The sequence below is a fragment of the Rutidosis leptorrhynchoides genome, chromosome 3, assembly GCF_046630445.1.
Source record: "Rutidosis leptorrhynchoides isolate AG116_Rl617_1_P2 chromosome 3, CSIRO_AGI_Rlap_v1, whole genome shotgun sequence".
Classification (NCBI taxonomy): Eukaryota; Viridiplantae; Streptophyta; class Magnoliopsida; order Asterales; family Asteraceae; genus Rutidosis; species Rutidosis leptorrhynchoides.
Window position 1 is genome coordinate 116974939 of NC_092335.1, and position 22141 is coordinate 116997079.

At 34.7% G+C, this 22141-nt stretch overlaps 1 protein-coding gene across 1 annotated transcript; it reads right to left on the reverse strand.

Annotated features, from left to right (window-relative positions):
• Positions 1–15728: 15728 nt before the first annotated feature.
• On the reverse strand, positions 15729–16975 carry LOC139896711 (stress enhanced protein 2, chloroplastic). The gene is made up of 2 exons (XM_071879351.1): positions 16634–16975; positions 15729–16057 (listed from the first exon to the last, which is right to left on the reverse strand). Exons 1-2 carry the CDS (start codon positions 16970–16972, stop codon positions 15788–15790), a joined length of 609 nt encoding a protein of 202 aa, XP_071735452.1. The 5' UTR covers positions 16973–16975; the 3' UTR covers positions 15729–15787.
• Positions 16976–22141: the final 5166 nt, after the last annotated feature.

The following is a 22141-nucleotide window of genomic DNA, read 5'->3' on the forward strand; positions in this document are numbered from 1 at the left end:
TGAATTTAAAAAGGCAAAAGAAAATAATAAGGGAAAGGGCATAAAAATAGAGAAATCTAATTCCAACCCCGATGAACTTTATATGTAACGTCAACCCCCGAAGTCCTTAAGTTGTAACAATGACCCGGGAACCTCTAAACCACCAGGTTTTTCTAAACCAATGTGGAAAATAACGGCTCGTATTAGGGGAACATCATATATCCCTAGAAACTTGGCAAAACGAACCAAAACCGAAGAAGAAGAAACAAGCGAGTCGGAATAAGATAGTTGTATTCGTGTGGTGTAATATATGTAATATAGTGTGCTTATGCTTTATGATATGTAAAAATTGCTTGTATTAATAAGTATATTTTTTTTATGAATCTAACTCTTGTCTATTTTACAGTATAAAAAAACAAAATGGATAGACAACCCAATATTTTAAGAGACCTACCCGGAGACATGATTGATGAAATCTTGTCTAGAGTCGGTCAGAATTCTTCGGCACAACTATTTAAGGCGAGATCAGTTTGTAAGACATTCGAAGAACGTTCCAAGAATGCCTTGGTTTATAAAAGGCTTTCGTTCGAAAGATGGGGGATATCACATTGGGAAATCCATAAGTTACGATGTGTTTACTTTGACGCATATATTGCGGGGAACCCAAATGCTATTTTACGCAATGGGTTAAGAAATTATTTTGACTCAATATATCCGAATATTGGACTTCGTGATTTAGAAAAAGCGGCTAACATGCAACATAAAGAAGCATGTTATGCTTACGGATTAGTAATGTTCGCTTCTCACCAAAGTGAGAACAAGAACATCGGGCTACAACTATTAAACAAAACGTTCAAACAAGTGACGGAGTCGGTAATTGGGGTAAGAAATGAGGTTTTTAGATTGTTACGAGACTGTTGGACATTACGTAACCCTCGTCCCTTTGACGACGTTACAACACGCTGTCTTATCAACGGCCATAACGGTTATGTTCCACAAGACCAAGGATGGGAAGTAGTCCTAGTAAAACCAGAATGCATGACTTGTTTCTGGACGTATGAATTACGTGTCTTTATTGCCTTTGCTGAACGACTTGTGTACTAGCTAGAATTATCTTCACAACTATCTTGTATCAAAGTTATTGTGTGCTATATTTCATGCTTTATGTAAAATAAGCGGTATTGTAAGTTTGTAAAATATTGTATAAAAGTTTGAACGCAAAATATTATTATAATCAGTTTTTCATATAGAATTGTAGTAGTTGAATTGTATATTAGCTACTAAGTATGAACTTAACGGGTAGGTACTACCCGAATTTAAACTTATAAAACGCTAATATGAAGAAAAAGCTTTTATAAATGAGTTCATATTATGCTACGAAATACTATTAACTACTGTTAATATTCTGTATGATTAACTTGTTCCATTTGACTATTTTGAAGGAAATGGCACCGACTACTCGACACACCGTGAATATGAATGAAGAGGAATTCCGTACTTTTCTAGCTTCAAACATAGCCGCAGTACAGGCTGCGCTACATACCAACAATAACCTTGGATCTAGCAGTACAGGAAATCGTGTAGGATGCACCTACAAAGAATTCACTGCCTGCAAACCTTTGGAATTTGATGGAACCGAAGGACCGATCGGATTGAAACGGTGGACCGAGAAGGTCGAATCGGTGTTTGCCATAAGTAAGTGTACTGAAGAGGATAAAGTAAAGTACGCTACGCATACCTTCACAGGTTCTGCGTTAACATGGTGGAATACCTATCTAGAGCAAGTGGGACAAGACGATGCGTACGCACTACCGTGGTCAGCATTCAAGCACTTGATGAACGAGAAGTACCGTCCCAGAACCGAGGTCAATAAGCTCAAGACAGAACTTAGAGGGTTACGAACCCAAGGATTTGATATTACCACGTACGAAAGACGATTCACAGAATTGTGCCTATTGTGTCCGGGAGCATTCGAAGATGAGGAAGAGAAGATCGACGCGTTTGTGAAAGGATTACCGGAAAGAATCCAAGAAGATATAAGTTCACACGAGCCCGCCTCCATACAACAGGCATGTAGAATGGCTCACAAACTAGTGAACCAGATTGAAGAAAGAATTAAAGAACAGACTGCTAAAGAGGCCAATGTGAAGCAAGTCAAAAGAAAGTGGGAGGAAAACGGTGATAAGAATCACCAATACAACAACAACAGCAATTACAAAAAGAATCGCAACATCAATCGCAACTACAACAAACGGCCCAACAACAACAACAACAGCAGCAACAACAACAACAGCAACTATAACAATCATCCCAACAACAATAATAACCGCAACAACAACAACAATCAGAAGCAGCTATGCCAAAGGTGTGAAAAGTATCACTCGGGGTTCTGCACCAAATTTTGCAACAAGTGTAAAAGAAATGGTCATAGCGCGGCGAAGTGTGAGGTCTACGGACCAGGGGTTAATAGAACGAAAGGAACAAATGGTGTCGGAATGAGTAATGGCGGAGCAAGTAGTGTCGGAGCAAGTTATGCCAATGTAGTTTGTTATAAATGTGAAAAACCGGACCACATTATTAGAAATTGCCCGAACCAGGAGAACATGAATGGACAAGGCTGCGGAAGAGTTTTCAATATTAATGCGGCAGAGGCACAGGAAGACCCGGAGCTTGTTACGGGTACGTTTCTTATTGACAATAAATCTGCTTACGTTTTATTTGATTCGGGTGCGGATAGAAGCTATATGAGTAGAGATTTTTGTGCTAAATTAAGTTGTCCATTGACGCCTTTGGATAGTAAATTTTTACTCGAATTAGCAAATGGTAAATTAATTTCAGCAGATAATATATGTCGGAATCGAGAAATTAAACTGGTTAGCGAAACATTTAAGATTGATTTGATACCAGTAGAGTTAGGGAGTTTTGATGTGATAATCGGTATGGACTGGTTGAAAGAAGTGAAAGCAGAGATCGTTTGTTACAAAAATGCAATTCGCATTATACGAGAAAAAGGAAAACCCTTAATGGTGTACGGAGAAAAGGGCAACACGAAGCTACATCTTATTAGTAATTTGAAGGCACAAAAACTAATAAGAAAAGGTTGCTATGCTGTTCTAGCACACGTCAAGAAAGTACAAACTGAAGAAAAGAGCATCAATGATGTTCCCATTGCAAAAGAATTTCCCGATGTATTTCTGAAAGAATTACCGGGATTACCCCCACATCGATCCGTTGAATTTCAAATAGATCTTGTACCAGGAGCTGCACCAATAGCTCGTGCTCCTTACAGACTCGCACCCAGTGAGATGAAAGAACTGCAAAGCCAATTACAAGAACTTTTAGAGCGTGGTTTCATTCGACCAAGCACATCACCGTGGGGAGCTCCTGTTTTGTTTGTCAAGAAGAAAGATGGTACATTCAGGTTGTGTATCGACTACCGAGAGTTGAACAAACTTACCATCAAGAACCGCTACCCACTACCGAGAATCGACGACTTATTTGATCAACTACAAGGCTCGTCTGTTTATTCAAAGATTGACTTACGTTCCGGGTATCATCAAATGCGGGTGAAAGAAGATGATATTCCAAAGACTGCTTTCAGAACACGTTACGGTCATTACGAGTTTATGGTCATGCCGTTTGGTTTAACTAATGCACCAGCTGTGTTCATGGACCTTATGAACCGAGTGTGTGGACCATACCTTGACAAGTTTGTCATTGTTTTCATTGATGACATACTTATTTACTCAAAGAATGACCAAGAACACGGTGAACATTTGAGAAAGGTGTTAGAAGTATTGAGGAAGGAAAAACTGTACGCTAAGTTTTCAAAGTGTGCATTTTGGTTAGAAGAAGTTCAATTCCTCGGTCACATAGTGAACAAAGAAGGTATTAAGGTGGATCCGGCAAAGATAGAAACTGTTGAAAAGTGGGAAACCCCGAAAACTCCGAAACACATACGCCAGTTTTTAGGACTAGCTGGTTATTACAGAAGGTTCATCCAAGACTTTTCCAGAATAGCAAAACCCTTGACTGCATTAACGCATAAAGGGAAGAAATTTGAATGGAATGATGAACAAGAGAAAGCGTTTCAGTTATTGAAGAAAAAGCTAACTACGGCACCTATATTGTCATTGCCTGAAGGGAATGATGATTTTGTGATTTATTGTGATGCATCAAAGCAAGGTCTCGGTTGTGTATTAATGCAACGAACGAAGGTGATTGCTTATGCGTCTAGACAATTGAAAATTCACGAACAAAATTATACGACGCATGATTTGGAATTAGGCGCGGTTGTTTTTGCATTAAAGACTTGGAGACACTACTTATATGGGGTCAAAAGTATTATATATACCGACCACAAAAGTCTTCAACACATATTTAATCAGAAACAACTGAATATGAGGCAGCGTAGGTGGATTGAATTATTGAATGATTACGACTTTGAGATTCGTTACCACCCGGGGAAGGCAAATGTGGTAGCCGATGCCTTGAGCAGGAAGGACAGAGAACCCATTCGAGTAAAATCTATGAATATAATGATTCATAATAACCTTACTACTCAAATAAAGGAGGCTCAACAAGGAGTTTTAAAAGAGGGAAATTTAAAGAATGAAATACCCAAAGGATCGGAGAAGCATCTTAATATTCGGGAAGACGGAACCCGGTATAGGGCTGAAAGGATTTAGGTATCAAAATTTGGAGATATGAGAGAAATGGTACTTAGAGAAGCTCATAAAACCAGATACTCAATACATCCTGGAACGGGGAAGATGTACAAGGATCTCAAGAAACATTTTTGGTGGCCGGGTATGAAAGCCGATGTTGCTAAATACGTAGGAGAATGTTTGACGTGTTCTAAGGTCAAAGCTGAGCATCAGAAACCATCAGGTCTACTTCAACAACCCGAAATCCCGGAATGGAAATGGGAAAACATTACCATGGATTTCATCACTAAATTGCCAAGGACTGCAAGTCGTTTTGATACTATTTGGGTAATAGTTGATCGTCTCACCAAATTAGCACACTTCCTGCCAATAAGAGAAGATGACAAGATGGAGAAGTTAGCACGACAGTATTTGAAGGAAGTCGTCTCCAGACATGGAATACCAATCTCTATTATCTCTGATAGGGATGGCAGATTTATTTCAAGATTTTGGCAGACATTACAGCAAGCATTAGGAACTCGTCTAGACATGAGTACTGCCTATCATCCACAAACTGATGGGCAGAGCGAAAGGACGATACAAACGCTTGAAGACATGCTACGAGCATGTGTTATTGATTTCGGAAACAGTTGGGATCGACATCTACCGTTAGCAGAATTTTCCTACAACAACAGCTACCATTCAAGCATTGAGATGGCGCCGTTTGAAGCACTTTATGGTAGAAAGTGCAGGTCTCCGATTTGTTGGAGTGAAGTGGGGGATAGACAGATTACGGGTCCGGAGATTATACAAGAAACTACCGAGAAGATCATCCAAATTCAACAACGGTTGAAAACCGCCCAAAGTCGACAAAAGAGCTACGCTGACATTAAAAGAAAAGATATAGAATTTGAAATTGGAGAGATGGTCATGCTTAAAGTTGCACCTTGGAAAGGCGTTGTTCGATTTGGTAAACGAGGGAAATTAAATCCAAGGTATATTGGACCATTCAAGATTATTGATCGTGTCGGACCAGTAGCTTACCGACTAGAGTTACCTCAACAACTCGCGGCTGTACATAACACTTTCCACGTCTCGAATTTGAAGAAATGTTTTGCTAAAGAAGATCTCACTATTCCGTTAGATGAAATCCAAATCAACGAAAAACTTCAATTCATCGAAGAACCCGTCGAAATAATGGATCGTGAGGTTAAAAGACTTAAGCAAAACAAGATACCAATTGTTAAGGTTCGATGGAATGCTCGTAGAGGACCCGAGTTCACCTGGGAGCGTGAAGATCAGATGAAGAAGAAATACCCGCATCTATTTCCAGAAGATTCGTCAACACCTTCAACAGCTAAAAATTTCGGGACGAAATTTATTTAACGGGTAGGTACTGTAGTGACCCGAACTTTTCCATGTTTATATATATTAATTGAGATTGATATTTACATGATTAAATGTTTCCAACATGTTAAGCAATCAAACTTGTTAAGACTTGATTAATTGAAATATGTTTCATATAGACAATTGACCACCCAAGTTGACCGGTGATTCACGAACGTTAAAACTTGTAAAAACTATATGATGACATATATATGGATATATATATAGTTAACATGATACTATGATAAGTAAACATATCATTAAGTATATTAACAATGAACTACATATGTAAAAACAAGACTACTAACTTAATAATTTTTAAACGAGACATATATGTAACGATTATCGTTGTAAAGACATTTAAGGTATATATATCATATTAAGAGATATTCATACATGATAATATCATGATAATATAATAATTTAAAATCTCATTTGATATTATAAACATTGGGTTAACAACATTTAACAAGATCGTTAACCTAAAGGTTTCAAAACAACACTTACATGTAACGACTAACGATGACTTAACGACTCAGTTAAAATGTATATACATGTAGTGTTTTAATATGTATTTATACACTTTTGAAAGACTTCAATACACTTATCAAAATACTTCTACTTAACAAAAATGCTTACAATTACATCCTCGTTCAGTTTCATCAACAATTCTACTCGTATGCACCCGTATTCGTACTCGTACAATACACAGCTTTTAGATGTATGTACTATTGGTATATACACTCCAATGATCAGCTCTTAGCAGCCCATGTGAATCACCTAACACATGTGGGAACCATCATTTGGCAACTAGCATGAAATATCTCATAAAATTACAAAAATATGAGTAATCATTCATGACTTATTTACATGAAAACAAAATTACATATCCTTTATATCTAATCCATACACCAACGACCAAAAACACCTACAAACACTTTCATTCTTCAATTTTCTTCATATAATTGATCTCTCTCAAGTTCTATCTTCAAGTTCTAAGTGTTCTTCATAAATTCCAAAAGTTCTAGTTTCATAAAATCAAGAATACTTTCAAGTTTGCTAGCTCACTTCCAATCTTGTAAGGTGATCATCCAACCTCAAGAAATCTTTGTTTCTTACAGTAGGTTATCATTCTAATACAAGGTAATAATCATATTCAAACTTTGGTTCAATTTCTATAACTATAACAATCTTATTTCAAGTGATGATCTTACTTGAACTTGTTTTCGTGTCATGATTCTGCTTCAAGAACTTCGAGCCATCCAAGGATCCATTGAAGCTAGATCCATTTTTCTCTTTTCCAGTAGGTTTATCCAAGGAACTTAAGGTAGTAATGATGTTCATAACATCATTCGATTCATACATATAAAGCTATCTTATTCGAAGGTTTAAACTTGTAATCACTAGAACATAGTTTAGTTAATTCTAAACCTGTTCGCAAACAAAAGTTAATCCTTCTAACTTGACTTTTAAAATTAACTAAACACATGTTATATATCTATATGATATGCTAACTTAATGATTTAAAACCTGGAAACACGAAAAACACCGTAAAACCGGATTTACGCCGTCGTAGTAACACCGCGGGCTGTTTTGGGTTAGTTAATTAAAAACTATGATAAACTTTGATTTAAAAGTTGTTATTCTGAGAAAATGATTTTTATTATGAACATGAAACTATATCCAAAAATTATGGTTAAACTCAAAGTGGAAGTATGTTTTCTAAAATGGTCATCTAGACGTCGTTCTTTCGACTGAAATGACTACCTTTACAAAAACGACTTGTAACTTATTTTTCCGACTATAAACCTATACTTTTTCTGTTTAGATTCATAAAATAGAGTTCAATATGAAACCATAGCAATTTGATTCACTCAAAACGGATTTAAAATGAAGAAGTTATGGGTAAAACAAGATTGGATAATTTTTCTCATTTTAGCTACGTGAAAATTGGTAACAAATATATTCCAACCATAACTTAATCAACTTGTATTGTATATTATGTAATCTTGAGATACCATAGACACGTATACAATGTTTCGACCTATCATGTCGATACATCTATATATATTTCGGAACAACCATAGACACTCTATATGTGAATGTTGGAGTTAGCTATACAGGGTTGAGGTTGATTCCAAAATATATATAGTTTGAGTTGTGATCAATACTGAGATACGTATACACTGGGTCGTGGATTGATTCAAGATAATATTTATCGATTTATTTCTGTACATCTAACTGTGGACAACTAGTTGTAGGTTACTAACGAGGACAGCTGACTTAATAAACTTAAAACATCAAAATATATTAAAAGTGTTGTAAATATATTTTGAACATACTTTGATATATATGTATATATTGTTATAGGTTCGTGAATCAACCAGTGGCCAAGTCTTACTTCCCGACGAAGTAAAAATCTGTGAAAGTGAGTTATAGTCCCACTTTTAAAATCTAATATTTTTGGGATGAGAATACATGCAGGTTTTATAAATGATTTACAAAATAGACACAAGTACGTGAAACTACATTCTATGGTTGAATTATCGAAATCGAATATGCCCCTTTTTATTAAGTCTGGTAATCTAAGAATTAGGGAACAGACACCCTAATTGACGCGAATCCTAAAGATAGATCTATTGGGCCTAACAAACCCCATCCAAAGTACCGGATGCTTTAGTACTTCGAAATTTATATCATATCCGAAGGGTGTCCCGGAATGATGGGGATATTCTTATATATGCATCTTGTTAATGTCGGTTACCAGGTGTTCACCATATGAATGATTTTTATCTCTATGTATGGGATGTGTATTGAAATATGAAATCTTGTGGTCTATTGTTACGATTTGATATATATAGGTTAAACCTATAACTCACCAACATTTTTGTTGACGTTTAAAGCATGTTTATTCTCAGGTGAATATTAAGAGCTTCCTCTGTTGCATACTAAAATAAGGACAAGATTTGGAGTCCATGTTTGTATGATATTGTGTAAAAACTGCATTTAAGAAACTGATTTCGATGTAACATATTTGTATTGTAAACCATTATGTAATGATCGTGTGTAAACAGGATATTTTAGATTATCATTATTTGATAATCTACGTAAAGCTTTTTAAACCTTTATTTATGAAATAAAGGTTATGGTTTGTTTTAAAAATGAATGCAGTCTTTGAAAAACGTCTCATATAGAGGTCAAAACCTCGCAACGAAATCAATTAATATGGAACGTTTTTAATCAATAAGAACGGGACATTTCAGTCGATATGTTGTGAAATTGGTAAAACTGAATAAAAAGTATCATCGGGATAGTTGGTGATTTCGGAGCTCTCGAATTCATCAAAATTCGATGATATGAGATTTTCTTGCACAATACTCCTCAGATCAACAAGTGTGTAGTCTGATAGAGTTTCAGCTTGCCGGTTTACAAACTCTCTCATTTGTTCATTTTGAGCATTGAGTTCTTCGAGTTTGATTTTCATATTGTCTAATAAATTTTCAGACACGTAATTTTCCTCGTCTACTGGTTGTTGAGTTTGGAAATATTCTTGGGAATAATCCCAATTTAAATTATATTCTTCATAATCATTCCATTCAGGTTCCGTGGGTGCGTAATTTTCCATAGGAACGTAATAGTAACATTCCCATGTTGAGTGATAATCTCCACAGATTTCACAACCAGTTATTGTTTCGTCGTTCGTGATCCAAGATTGACTGATCGAATTGTCATCAACACTCGGTTGAGAGTATTGATTTTATATTTCATAAAGAGTTTCCAAAATATCTTCGAGACTTTTCATAATGCGCTTATTACCAAATTTTAATTATCCTATTAGTTATAAAAATAGAAAAACTTATATAAGTTGTCCAATTAATAGACTTTTCTGCTTTTGCCCACGTTTCAAATAGCCAATAGATGCAGCAGGGAGCCAGAACCCTTTAAATCGGAAGCTCACAACTCAGCCACTAACAAATTCAACTATTACTACGAAGCAGAAAATTTGGATGTCTATCAATTTAACCGCTTAAAATAATTTTTCGTTTTGAAATTTTAGAGAAGAAATAGAGAAAATTTCTAAGTCCTAAAAACTAGCGTGTCGAGAAATAAGAAAGAAAAAGAGTGCGCGTCGAAAAACGTCGAAAAATAAAAATAAGAAAATAGCGCGTCGTAACTTAAAAGTCTAAAAATTAAATCTAAAAAGTTACGCCTAAAGGTATTAAAGCTTAAAGGAATTCTATATCCAAAACGGCAATAACTTAATTAGGCACTAAAATCTAAAAACGGCGTCGCAAAATTCTTAAAGCGCCTAAATCTTAATCTAAAGAAAAAGCACTTAAGGGATTTTACGGCAAAGCCTAAAAATCTAGAAATAAAAATAAGCTACGGCAAAAACTATGTCTTAAAACTAAGTATGAGCGAAAAATACAAATATTACGCTAAAAACAAATAAAAATAAACAAAAAATAAAATTAAACTTAAAGTTGTAAAAAGTACAATTTTTATAAAAATATTATTTTTATATTATTTATTTTATAAAACTATTAATTTTACAATTTAAATAAAACTAATTAAAATTAATTATTACAAATTAATTAAAACTTAAACTAAATAATAAATTAATTAACCCTAAATACTAAATAATTAATAATAATAATTAAAACTCCGTAATAAATGCAAATTTAGGGTTTCTGCAGGCGCGTCAGGGTGGCTCCGCGAGTCGTGGAGTTTTAAGCCTGCAAACTCCGCGAGTCGTGGAGTTTGAAAAACGTGTTTTTTTTTTTAAATTTTATATTATTTTTCTAAAAATATATATAAATATATTTATACAAAAATAAATTAAAAATATAGCGTTTAGCCGAGTCCCCGGCAGCGGCGCCAAAAACTTGATGTGGTAGCGTGGGGGTACGTGATAGTACTATATTTTACTACGAAATACGTTACAAATTACACAAGTTTTAATTATTTATTTACAAATGGGATATACCTAAACCTTGCTACAACACTATAGGCAGTGTACCTAATCGTAGAGTAGTATAGTTTTTAGTAAGTCCGGTTCGTTCCACAGGGAGCGGGCTTATTGCACACTATATTTTTAAACAACTATATTTGTACAAAATATATATAATTATATATAATAATATATAAAAGGGGGTTTACCGTTTAATGACCGGTTTGTCGATTTATATTTTAAGCGAAGCGTATAGTAAATGACGATATTTAAATAACAATATAAAATAAATAACAATAATTAAAATGACAATAAATAAAAGTACGAGGAAAAATGAAATAAAATATATTATGCTTATTTAAACTTCCGTAACCATGATGTTTGACGTTTTGATTTTAATCTATTGTCCTGGGTTAATTGTCCTTTGTCCTGGATGTATTTGAAACCTATCTGGTTTTTGTCCATAATAGTTCATCGGTCATAATTATAAACTGCTCGGAAAATTTAACCTTATACCCGAAGTCAAATATTCCAACTAACTGGGGATTCGAACTGTAACAAGGTCTTAATACTTTGCTTAATGAATACACCAGGTTATCGACTGTGTGTAAACCAAGGTTTTAATACTTTGTTAACAATTACACCAATTACCCTTGAATGTAATCCACCCCTGTTTTAATGAGTCCATTGACTATTAATCCATCCCCGTGTCCGGTCAAATGAACAATAATTCGTACTTATAAATATCCCGCCCATCGTGTCCGATTAAGCGTATGTGGTTATATATAGATACATCAAATCATAACCTTTATATTAAATTAACGAGGTATCGTTAATTTAATATAAAGCCCATTAATAGCCCATAGTCTAATTTCCACAAGTGTCGTTCTTTTGTCCAAACCCCAATTATGGTACAAAACCCAATTATCCCGTCTTTAATATTTAGCTCAACATCATGATTACTTCGGCTCAAATAAGCATAATAATAACTTAAGTACGAGACATTAATTTAAAAAGGAGAACATAGCTTACATTGATTATTTATCGCGTAGTAGTACACGGACAGAATTTCGACTTCAAAAACCCATAAAATAACCTTTACATAACCCGAACTAATCTAATATAAAACTACCCTATACTATATATATTATATATATATTTATTTATTTATTTATTACAGAGTATTATTATTATTATATTTTTAAACTTGCAGAATTCGTGGCCTTTTATAGGCATTTTGATTTCTGACAGCTCCGCGAGTCGTGGAGTTTTAAGCCTTCAAACTCCGCGAGTCGTGGAGTTTGAAAATCCAGCTCACAAACTTTTGGCTCCTAGCTTGTCGACATAATAAATATATAAATATAAAATATAAATAATTAATATAATTATTTATATATTATATTATATTCTTGTGCATAGTAGACTTGTAATTTTTGCACCGTTGCGTCGCGCGTTGAGAGTTGACTCATGTCCCGGTTCCGGATTTTCGAACGTCCTTGCGTACAATTTAATATCTTGTACTTTGCGTTTTGTAACTTGTACTCTTGTCATTTTTAGACGTTTTTCATCAATAAATTGAACCACTTGGATTGTATCTTGTACATTTGAGCTTTTTGGTCATTTGCGTCTTCAAATCGTCGTTTTCGCCTTTTGTCTTCACACTTATTTAATATAAACGATTACAACTTAAAATAGGACAATTACAACTAAATAATTTACATATTGGGAGGATATTTCTACAAAATATATATTTATTTGGAGCACTATCACAAGTCTTACACGTTTTCAATGAATGCGAAATAATTTTGGTCAAACGTGTCTCATTTAGGGACTATGACCACGTAACGGGACCTAAGTCGACGGCGCCGTCAATAGCGATTTTGGCGGGTCGTTACAACAGACAATTGTTTATATAACGTTAACGATAATTCTAAAGTCCGTCGTTAACAAAATCATTTATTTAAAGATAGTTTTAATAGCTATTTTAGAAATATCCTTATGCATATAGCTATTTTTAGAAATTTCCTTATACATATAGTGATCAAACCAAAATCGTATTTGAGTGATAGATTTCGGATTTGAGTGCTTGATTTGTGAAAAAGAGTGAATCGAATGTTTTAACTCCAAAAATTATGCGAACCCCGATTTGAAATCTGGATTTCAAGGGCGTAAAACAATCGATGGGATTAACCTTATTCGATTTGAATCGAATAAGTTAATATCTTAGAGTAGAGATGAACTCCGATAACGACCGGAATCTTTATCGGAATTGTATTATCAGCCGGAGAGATATTACTGTAATTAATTTAGGCAGAGTAACATTAATGCATCAAGTGGTTTGAATGAGTGATCTTGTTCGTGTATTTATAGTTATTATGAGGGAATGGTGATGTGGCACATGTCCTTTTCATGGTTATAACAAACTTTGCTAATCCCGAGGGTTGACGTGGCACCTGTCCCTTTCATGGTAATAACAAGCAGATCGTAACAAACTTTCCTAGATTTGTGGGCTGACGTGGCGTGCAGCTTGTTTGTGTGTTTACTCCGGGATCATATGCTTGTTTCTCGACATTGCACTCGTTCCGGGACAACGTGCTTGTTCCGCGATGGTGTGCTTGTGCCGGGACAGGACACCTAAACCGGGAAGACGTGGTAGTTCCGAGAGTGTAGTAGATCCGTCCAGGCCGTGACGGATGAATGCCTTGTTCAGTCAAGGTTTTTCCTGATGTTTATTCCAAGTGTTTCTTCACGATAGTGTTATGGCCGGACAAAATTGTAGTCGGTTTATAGGTGTCTTTGTAAAGGTTGTCAGGTGCCCGACGTTCATGATCTAGCAGGTCTTTTTATGTGATGATATGGTACTTGGCTTCTCAGTGTTTTTGCATCCGGATAGGTGATGTCGGTAACCTGCTTATTCGTTCTGGGCTGGAACTTTATGTAGCGTTCCGGCTAGCCTTTGTCCGGTATGACCCTTCCCGGATGCATGCATAAGTAACCTTCTGATCAAGTTACTAAGGTGAGGCCGGGAAGAAGTTATTGCCCGTGATGGTTCACACCGGGTACACTCTAGCCGGAATGCTGTTAATAGTGTGCCTTTCTGAAACGGATCATTATACGTATCATCATATAGCTATTTTTAGAAATTTCTATACGCATATAGCTATTTTATACGACTATAATTCATTGAAATAAACTTTAGGATTATATTTAGCTAAATCTTATATTTTAAGGTTATACAAATTAAACATGTTTGAAAATGCAGGCAGGTTATCATACCACAAGGGTAGGAAACGTATGTTGGGAACTATTGTTGGTCAACTTCCTGAGGTAAGCAAGCGTGGATTATTTTTCAGTCGAAATAAGTTTACGATGGATATGCTGAAAAATTCATGTGCATATTATTGGAGAAAAATGAGAATTACATTCATGCGGTTATTTTTTATGAGTATATTTTATTTATCATTGTAGTATACTACTGTAGTATAATATATTTATACTTTAATGTTGTTTCAAAGTCATGCAGGACCGGGGCTTCTTTGTGGTTTTTTAATTGGAAGCATTTCTTGATAGTTATGACTATTATTTCGCTGGGCAAGTGTAACATGTATGTACTGAATAATGACCCACTTACTGATGAAGGGGACAATATGAGTTATGTTTTATTTCCAACGTTTTTAACGGGTAAAATAAACATTACAAACATTATTATATCAGAAGGGAACGGGGCAAAATGGCATTAAAATTGTCCAATTAGTATGTTAATACACATCACACTACAGTCTACTAGTTGGATTACAAGCAAATAATGCTAATGTGTAACGACAATAACGTGTTGCTGGTCAATCCACCTGATTAGCAAAGATTTACTGATTTTGACCCGTTCTACCATGCTTTTATACTTTTAATGATAATGATGATGTAATATTTTTGATTAACTCCTTAAGTAAAATGTTGAGTCTTTTCTTTCATGGTAATCCAAAAGTCTTATAAAATCATACTTTATATTGAACGTTTTTAATGCGATGAGCATTTGAATTGTATGGATATTTATGTAGGTTTACGTACCAAAAGCACACTCAAGTTGGCAGTTATTGCAATGGTTGAATAGCAGTTGAAGGTCTGAAATATGATAAAGTGATTGGCTAATTCGCTGACCTCTTTACTCTATACCTATGTTAATAACTTGCATACAAGTCAAATTCAACTTCATTAGACACAAATCTCTTGAATTCTTTACATAATCACAGAGATTTATAAACAGAAGTAAGCCAACTCAAGTGATCAAGTCCCCAGTGCATCATAATCTAACCATATGGGCAGTAAGTTATCCAGTTGTACAATCCTATTCCATTATTATCCTAAAAGTGTTTACTGACTTGAGGTAGCAACTTCACATGAATGTTAAAAAGACCCATTTTGACCCCTACTCATTTTGCCCTGTACATTAATGAAACCTCGCAAATACTAGTAACTTTGAAGTCCAAAATTTTTAGGACAAAGTAAGACACAGGCGTTCACCAATACAGAAACTACATAGCCAAACATTCTTACATTTCATCACAAGATGACACGCATATAATATTCATATCTTTATAAAGAGTAATTAACACTACACAAAATGCCAGTACATATGTCTATAACTATATAACCATATTATTATATACTCCATATTATATTTTACACATCTATATATATATATTTGCATATCAAGTTATAGTTACATAAACAGCCTCCATGACCTATCCAAAGTTCATCCAGAGTTCCAGACCATTCACTTCGATTTAGTTACACATATATTGTTCTTCATTTTTGTGTTTTTTGCTTTTCAGAGTTCATCAGACCAATCACTTGGATCGATTTCATAGAACAACCCATCAACAACTTGGTCAATAAGAGAATCAATAAAGGTGTTACAACGTACTGAGAAGATTCGATCAACTCTACCACGAGCACTTGAAAACCAAGCGAAAGTTGCAGCAAATGCTACTGCACATAAACACACCCCTGCACCCTCTGCAATCCCCTGTAAATCGGTTTTCCGAAATAATGAATTACCTGTCACAACTTCCATTGTAACTGTCCCTGCAAAAACAATCTGTAACAATATGAACATGTTAATATTTTGTTCATCTATTACTCATTAATCACCTAATTAATAATTTTTTTTAGAAACATTAAAATTTGAGTATTAATGTACATAAGCACAGTCAAATCTGCTGTTATATTTTACAATTATTCAGTCTAAAACGGTTAAATGGATGAGGTTTTCCTTAGTCAGTTACGTGTTTGACTGGGTTATTTCATGATCGTTTCTTTTTTTCTATTTTTAAAGCCAATTTAGGTTTCGAACATAAATTTTTAGCGTAGATATCAACCATTATTAGATCATTTTTGTGGTTACAAATTAAGTACTCGGTACTAATTTTATCTACTTTAATCTGTAATAAAAAATATTATAATATGAATTTTTCTAATACGGCTATCAACATGTATAGAACTTAAAACTGCTTGTACATTTAAAATTATTAACCACTTCATGTAAATAACATGTCTTATGTGCTACTAATTTATGCGTATATTTAAATTTAATTCTTAATTCTTTCTTAATAATATAATATTACTGAAATTCATAAATTACGAAACTCTAATTTAAAATTATTAAATTATGTACCATGGCTAAACGACCCGATATAATTTCAAAGTCTTGGCTCTTTTTTGAACTTTCTATGTACTCCGAAAGCATACCAAAGAAACGTGACACGTCATCGCCATCACCTGATCCATCGGTATCCACGTTTCGGATCTTCATAACTCCAAAAGGATCCGACCCGTACGATCTAAGTGTGCAAACTCGTGGTTGCAATAAGATCTTTCCGGTATCCGCAGTTACAGACGATGTATTCGTCAACCTCAGTTTCTGAACCGGAAGTAAAGTGACTGGTTCGTCTTTCTGAATCGCCGGTTTGTTTGAGTTGACATGGCAGAAAATTGGGCGAGCAGCCAAAGCCATAGATGGGCTGAGAAATGGTACGTGAGGACCAACGTAAGTCGTACTAATATAACTATATTTCGTTTTTGGACCCTCATTTATCAGTATCTTAATAATTCAAGTCCCTCGTATAGTCGTATACGCGTACAAATCAATTCCACCAAACTTTTTCATTCGGTGACTGTCATGTGTTAATATTTCCTTCAATTCTAATTTTTTTTTTCTTTTTTTTTTTTTAGAATTCAAGACATACTTAAATCATATCCAAGAAAGATCATATCAATGACCTAATTTTATAGGCATAGAACATGGTCGATGGATACATTAGATTTGTATTTATGTTAAAAAAAAAATTACTACACACTAAAACATTACAACTACAACGATATACTTAATCTCATGAAATGTGAGATATGAGAAAGTGTAGCATGTTACATAGTATATGATAAAAGGAAAATCGTTTTTTCATTCATGGTAGTAAAAGTCCTCCATCCCTCTTCCTGAAGGCAGAGAGTGCTCACAAAAGGATCACTGAACAATAAACATATAAATATATGAAAAATTGAGACAAATAAGTGTGCGACTAAAAGCAATACATACTTAAAGGATTTAGCGAGAAAAAAAGAGTGCATAAATTGTTTGTAACAAGATAATAACCATTCACGATGAAATATTGTATAACTTCTCTCAACGTACTTAATGTACCACCAATTTTTGCATAAGTTTGATGGTGTTTTGTCACAAAAATTAGTCATGGAGCTTGAACTTGTTTATTGAGGGGGTTAGAATCATTATATTATATAAATAGAGGTTAAATTTGTTCGATGAGACCAACATCATTATTATATTTAGTTAGGTTATTTCAAAAAATTTATGAATATGAAAATAAAAGCTCTCTGAGTTACAAATGTTTTGACTTTTAAATCAGTTAATTCCAAGTTCGTATGAAAAATATATGACCAAAATGGTGAAGGCTATATGAATCTGCGAGTTGTCACCGTTCCATCATATCTTCATACCGACTTCGTTTTGGTTGATTTAGAAGCCCACACGCTCATAATTCAAAAGACTACAAATTTCATTTTTACTAGGTGCCTAAAATCCTCTCTGCCTTTACTAAGCTTCGTCATTAACGACAACCCTAAAGATTGTTATTAACGTGCTTAAAATCATTGTATATAATGGTTATGTATTAATTTTAGAGTGACACTTATTAAACTTACAATTATTTAATGGACGCATTAACCCTAAATGCTGATATTCGAATAGAATTATTTTTTTAAATATGGCTTAAAGCTATAAACACCGAGCCCTTTAAAAAATAAACAAATGTGGAGCAATTCATTAAATTCAAAACGTTTCCGTAAGGTTGTATGTATTTTTTAAAAAGGGTTTGCTTGTTTTTGTTATCATAAAAAAAAATTGAGTGTACATTTAAGCAATGAGCAAAAGATGGAGGGTGTGAAAAATGTTTTAGAAAATAAATAAGGGGTGAGTCCCGAGTCCACGTTTCAGGGAAGTGTGTGTGGGTCAAAAGGGGTTACGTGGCATCGTATATTCTCCAGTTACGTTGTTTTCATTTGCAGGCTGCAAATCGATAGTTAACATTTACGTACGTAACATTAAAATTGAAGTGGAACATAGAAACACCTTTTCCCCTTCAAATATTGGTTACACTGAACTAACAGACTTTTAATTTTCGTTGTTAATCTTACTTCTAAGTTAGATCATACTATGTCCAAATTGAGTCGACTAGGAATTAGATAAATACCGAAAAATCGAAACCGTACTGATGGTGGAGAAATACCATATTTGCTTTACATAAAAAACGGTTTCGGTACTATATGTTCGATATTAGCGGAGCTAGGATTTTTTTCACCGGGAGGAAAAAAAATTTCAAACCGGAGCAATTATTTTGGACAAAATATGGAGGTTTTGGGGCAAAAATTTGAGGTTTTTAAACAAATTATGAATGTTTTTGAGCAAACGTTTAAGGTTTTTGAGCAAACTTTGAAAGTTTTGGGGCAAAAGTTGAAGAATTTTAGGCAAAAATTAAAGGTTTTGGGGCAAAAAAAAAATACACCGAAAGCAAAGTCGAAAAACCCAAAATTTTTAAACTGAAAAAAAAATCCACTAGGGCAGGCGCACCCTGTCCCCATGTAGTTTCGCCCTTGCTCGCGATATGAAAACTTAAATACAAAATTAATATAAAAGGCCATGAGATATTATGTAATGTAGTTTATGTTAGAAAAAAAAAACATACAAATTACACAAAAGGTAAATTACCATATTTTCGCATTTGAGGAAAAAAGATATAAGTTCATTGTTATGAACTTAGTTAAAAGCTTTACTAAACCCGCTTTCCTTATTAAAAATTTTCAATCTTGAATTTAATATTCGCAAGTGCTAATTAACCATTTATCAAAAAAACAAAAATGATAGAATAATAACCAACTACGTGGTTAAACTGTTTTTACCCTAAGCTTCGAATGTTGTACCCACATGGAAGCTACACTACAACTTGACAACTTGCTTAAATTCGGGTAAAAAAAACGTAATTTGTTTGAGGAAAAAAATTAAAAATTTATAGTGCTACAAAAGTTTAATTCAGGGAACCAGTAACTTATCTATTTTACATAATCCACCCCCTAAAACTCACCTAAACTTTTGACGGGATTTATCTTTTCATTCGGCTCGAGTTAGGTCTCACCCACATAACCGTTAAACTTGAAATAATTGTAAGACCCGAAACCGGTTTGTACATATTTATATATAATTAAAATGGCAGAAGAGTTCGTGACTGAAGTAATGCGCGGCGTGCGTTGGGCTGCGCGGCGCACAGATTGAGCTAACAGCTCATTTCGTTTTTCTAGATATTTTAAAGGGGTAATTTGGTATTTTCACATGTAGGACGAGTTAAAGGCCCCAATATCAGTTTGGTAGGTGTCATTATTCCATTTTCATCTACCTTTTTCATTTCCACTTCAATTCTAGAGAGAGAGAAAGGAGGTTTTAGTGTGAGAAAGCTCAATCAAAGGAGGAAGAAACTTATTTCGGGTTTAAGCTTGAGTTTTAAAGTTGTTCGTCTAGTCACTAGCTACGCTGTGATTGTGGTGGTAAGTTCTAATTTTAATTTCCTTAATTAATTAGTGATAAGGGTTAGGGTTTGGGTTAGTGATGAACTTAAAACCCATATGATGGTGATTTGGGGGTTTTTGGGTAAGATTGAGTCATGAGGACTCAAAGATAACTAACATAGGGTTTTGAAATGATAAATGAGTTTATGGGTCTTAAATGGGTATGTAAATCACTGGTACACCTTGTGGTTACGTGAATGGGTGTTATTTGAGTTATGGGTGACCCAAATGGGTGTGTTAACCTTGAAACGGGTCAAATGAGTCTTGAATGACCTAGGTGGTTAAATGTGTATGAAAACACACTAACCTTGCATTAATTAGTGTATTAAGACCATGTTTGGCTAGTGTTAGGGTTTTGACAAAGTTGACCTAATATTAGGGTTAAGAGTGCAAATGGGTCGAAATTGCACTATGGGTCAAAATGACACTAGGTGATGAGTGAGTTGGTTGACCAACTCGATTGTATAATTGATTATGTGTGCATAATGTAATAGGTACGTTACATTGAAGGTTGCGAGCTTGATTTCTCATTTCACCGAAGGCGTTTAAGGTGAGTGGAATAATTATATATATGCGTATATAGTTTATTTGCTTGCGGGCTTGTGGTTAGTGTTATCCGGGCGTGTGGATTCATTATAGTGTTATCCGGGCGTGTGAATTCAGTACTCTTTTGTGCGATGGAGACCACATGTGCGTGAAGGGTGGTTCGGTAAGTGCGGACGTCCACCTAGGGGTTAGTGTATACTAATGGTCATTGTGCGAGTATCAACGGTCATTGTGCGAGTACCGTTCCCTTGTGTGTGACATGGTTAACCATGGTTATGCATTATAGTTATAGCATATTGAATTGTGAACTATATGCTTTTTAGTGATGCTAGCTTATCGTAAATTGCGGATATTTAGTTTATGCATTGTGATTGCAAGTCGTTGAATTGCTAGCTCGTATGCGGTATTTGTGTAAGTGTTTGCAAGTAAGTGGATTATATATGTATATGTATAATTATTGCATTCACTAAGCGTTTTGCTTACACTCTCGTTGTTTACCTTTTTAGGCTCCGGCGTGGACAAAGGCAAGGGTATTCGTTTGGATTAGAGATTTCCCACTTTTGATATGATAGTGGTGGCTTTTGTGTTTCGACCTAGGTTTTGGGTAGTTTAACCCCAAACACCATGCTCGTCTTTTGTTTGGTAATTAAACTCGTGGGTCGAAAACATGTTGGTGATTATGGGTCAGCGTACCCCTTTTTGTAAACTCTAATCTCTGAAATTATGTAAATTATATTTAGTCGTAAGCGAATTAACGATGTAAGAATGCGTTTTGGGAAGTTTTGGTTTTTATGTGTGAAAATGGCAAACAGCCCGTTCTATGTACTAAAGCGCGCCGAGCATACGGGGGAGCGCCGCACAAATGGGGGAGTGCAGATGCTTGGCCCCTGGAATTATTACTGACCTGGTTTCATGCTTTAATGCGCGCCGCGCAACCCTGCGCGCACCGCGCAATCCCCCCAGGCCAAATTACTGTTTATATAAAAAAAAATGTGTCGTGTTTCGGTAATCGATGTTGGGTCGTTACAATAATTTTACGAACTAAACATAATAAATTATATTCAAAACGGAGCCCCGACGCGAAGCGATGACTCCTCACCTAGTTACAACAATATGATTGAAATGAGAGTGAAATAGAAGTTTCATTACACTCAAAATTGATTACAACATAATATGCATAACAATTATATACGTTAACAACCTAATAATCAACTCGTAACAGAACTCTAATAGCCTGATTAACATATATTTACACTTGCACCTCTTTTACTATCATTAAATACAAAATAGTCCCTTGACTAATAATTAAGACGTGTTTGACTTTTGTTGACTGTAATAGCGAGCTATTATGTGGTGAATTGATGAACTTATAACTACTGAATGAAAATCTGCTATATGTGCATACTAATGCGGTAACAACAATTGTACACAAATTGAATGTTAGTTTAGCTATTTTAAGAGTTTAGAACCAAGTTAATGAGCTAACAACGACTAAGTAATGTTTAAC

Excerpts from the sequence above, each read along its gene's own strand:
- LOC139896711 (XM_071879351.1), bottom strand. The coding sequence starts at position 16,972 with ATGGCTTTGGCTGCTCGCCCAATTTTCTGCCATGTCAACTCAAACAAA. Across the intron at positions 16,058-16,633 it reads TATCGGGTCGTTTAGCCATG|ATTGTTTTTGCAGGGACAGT; the intron begins GTACATAATTTA and ends ATATTGTTACAG.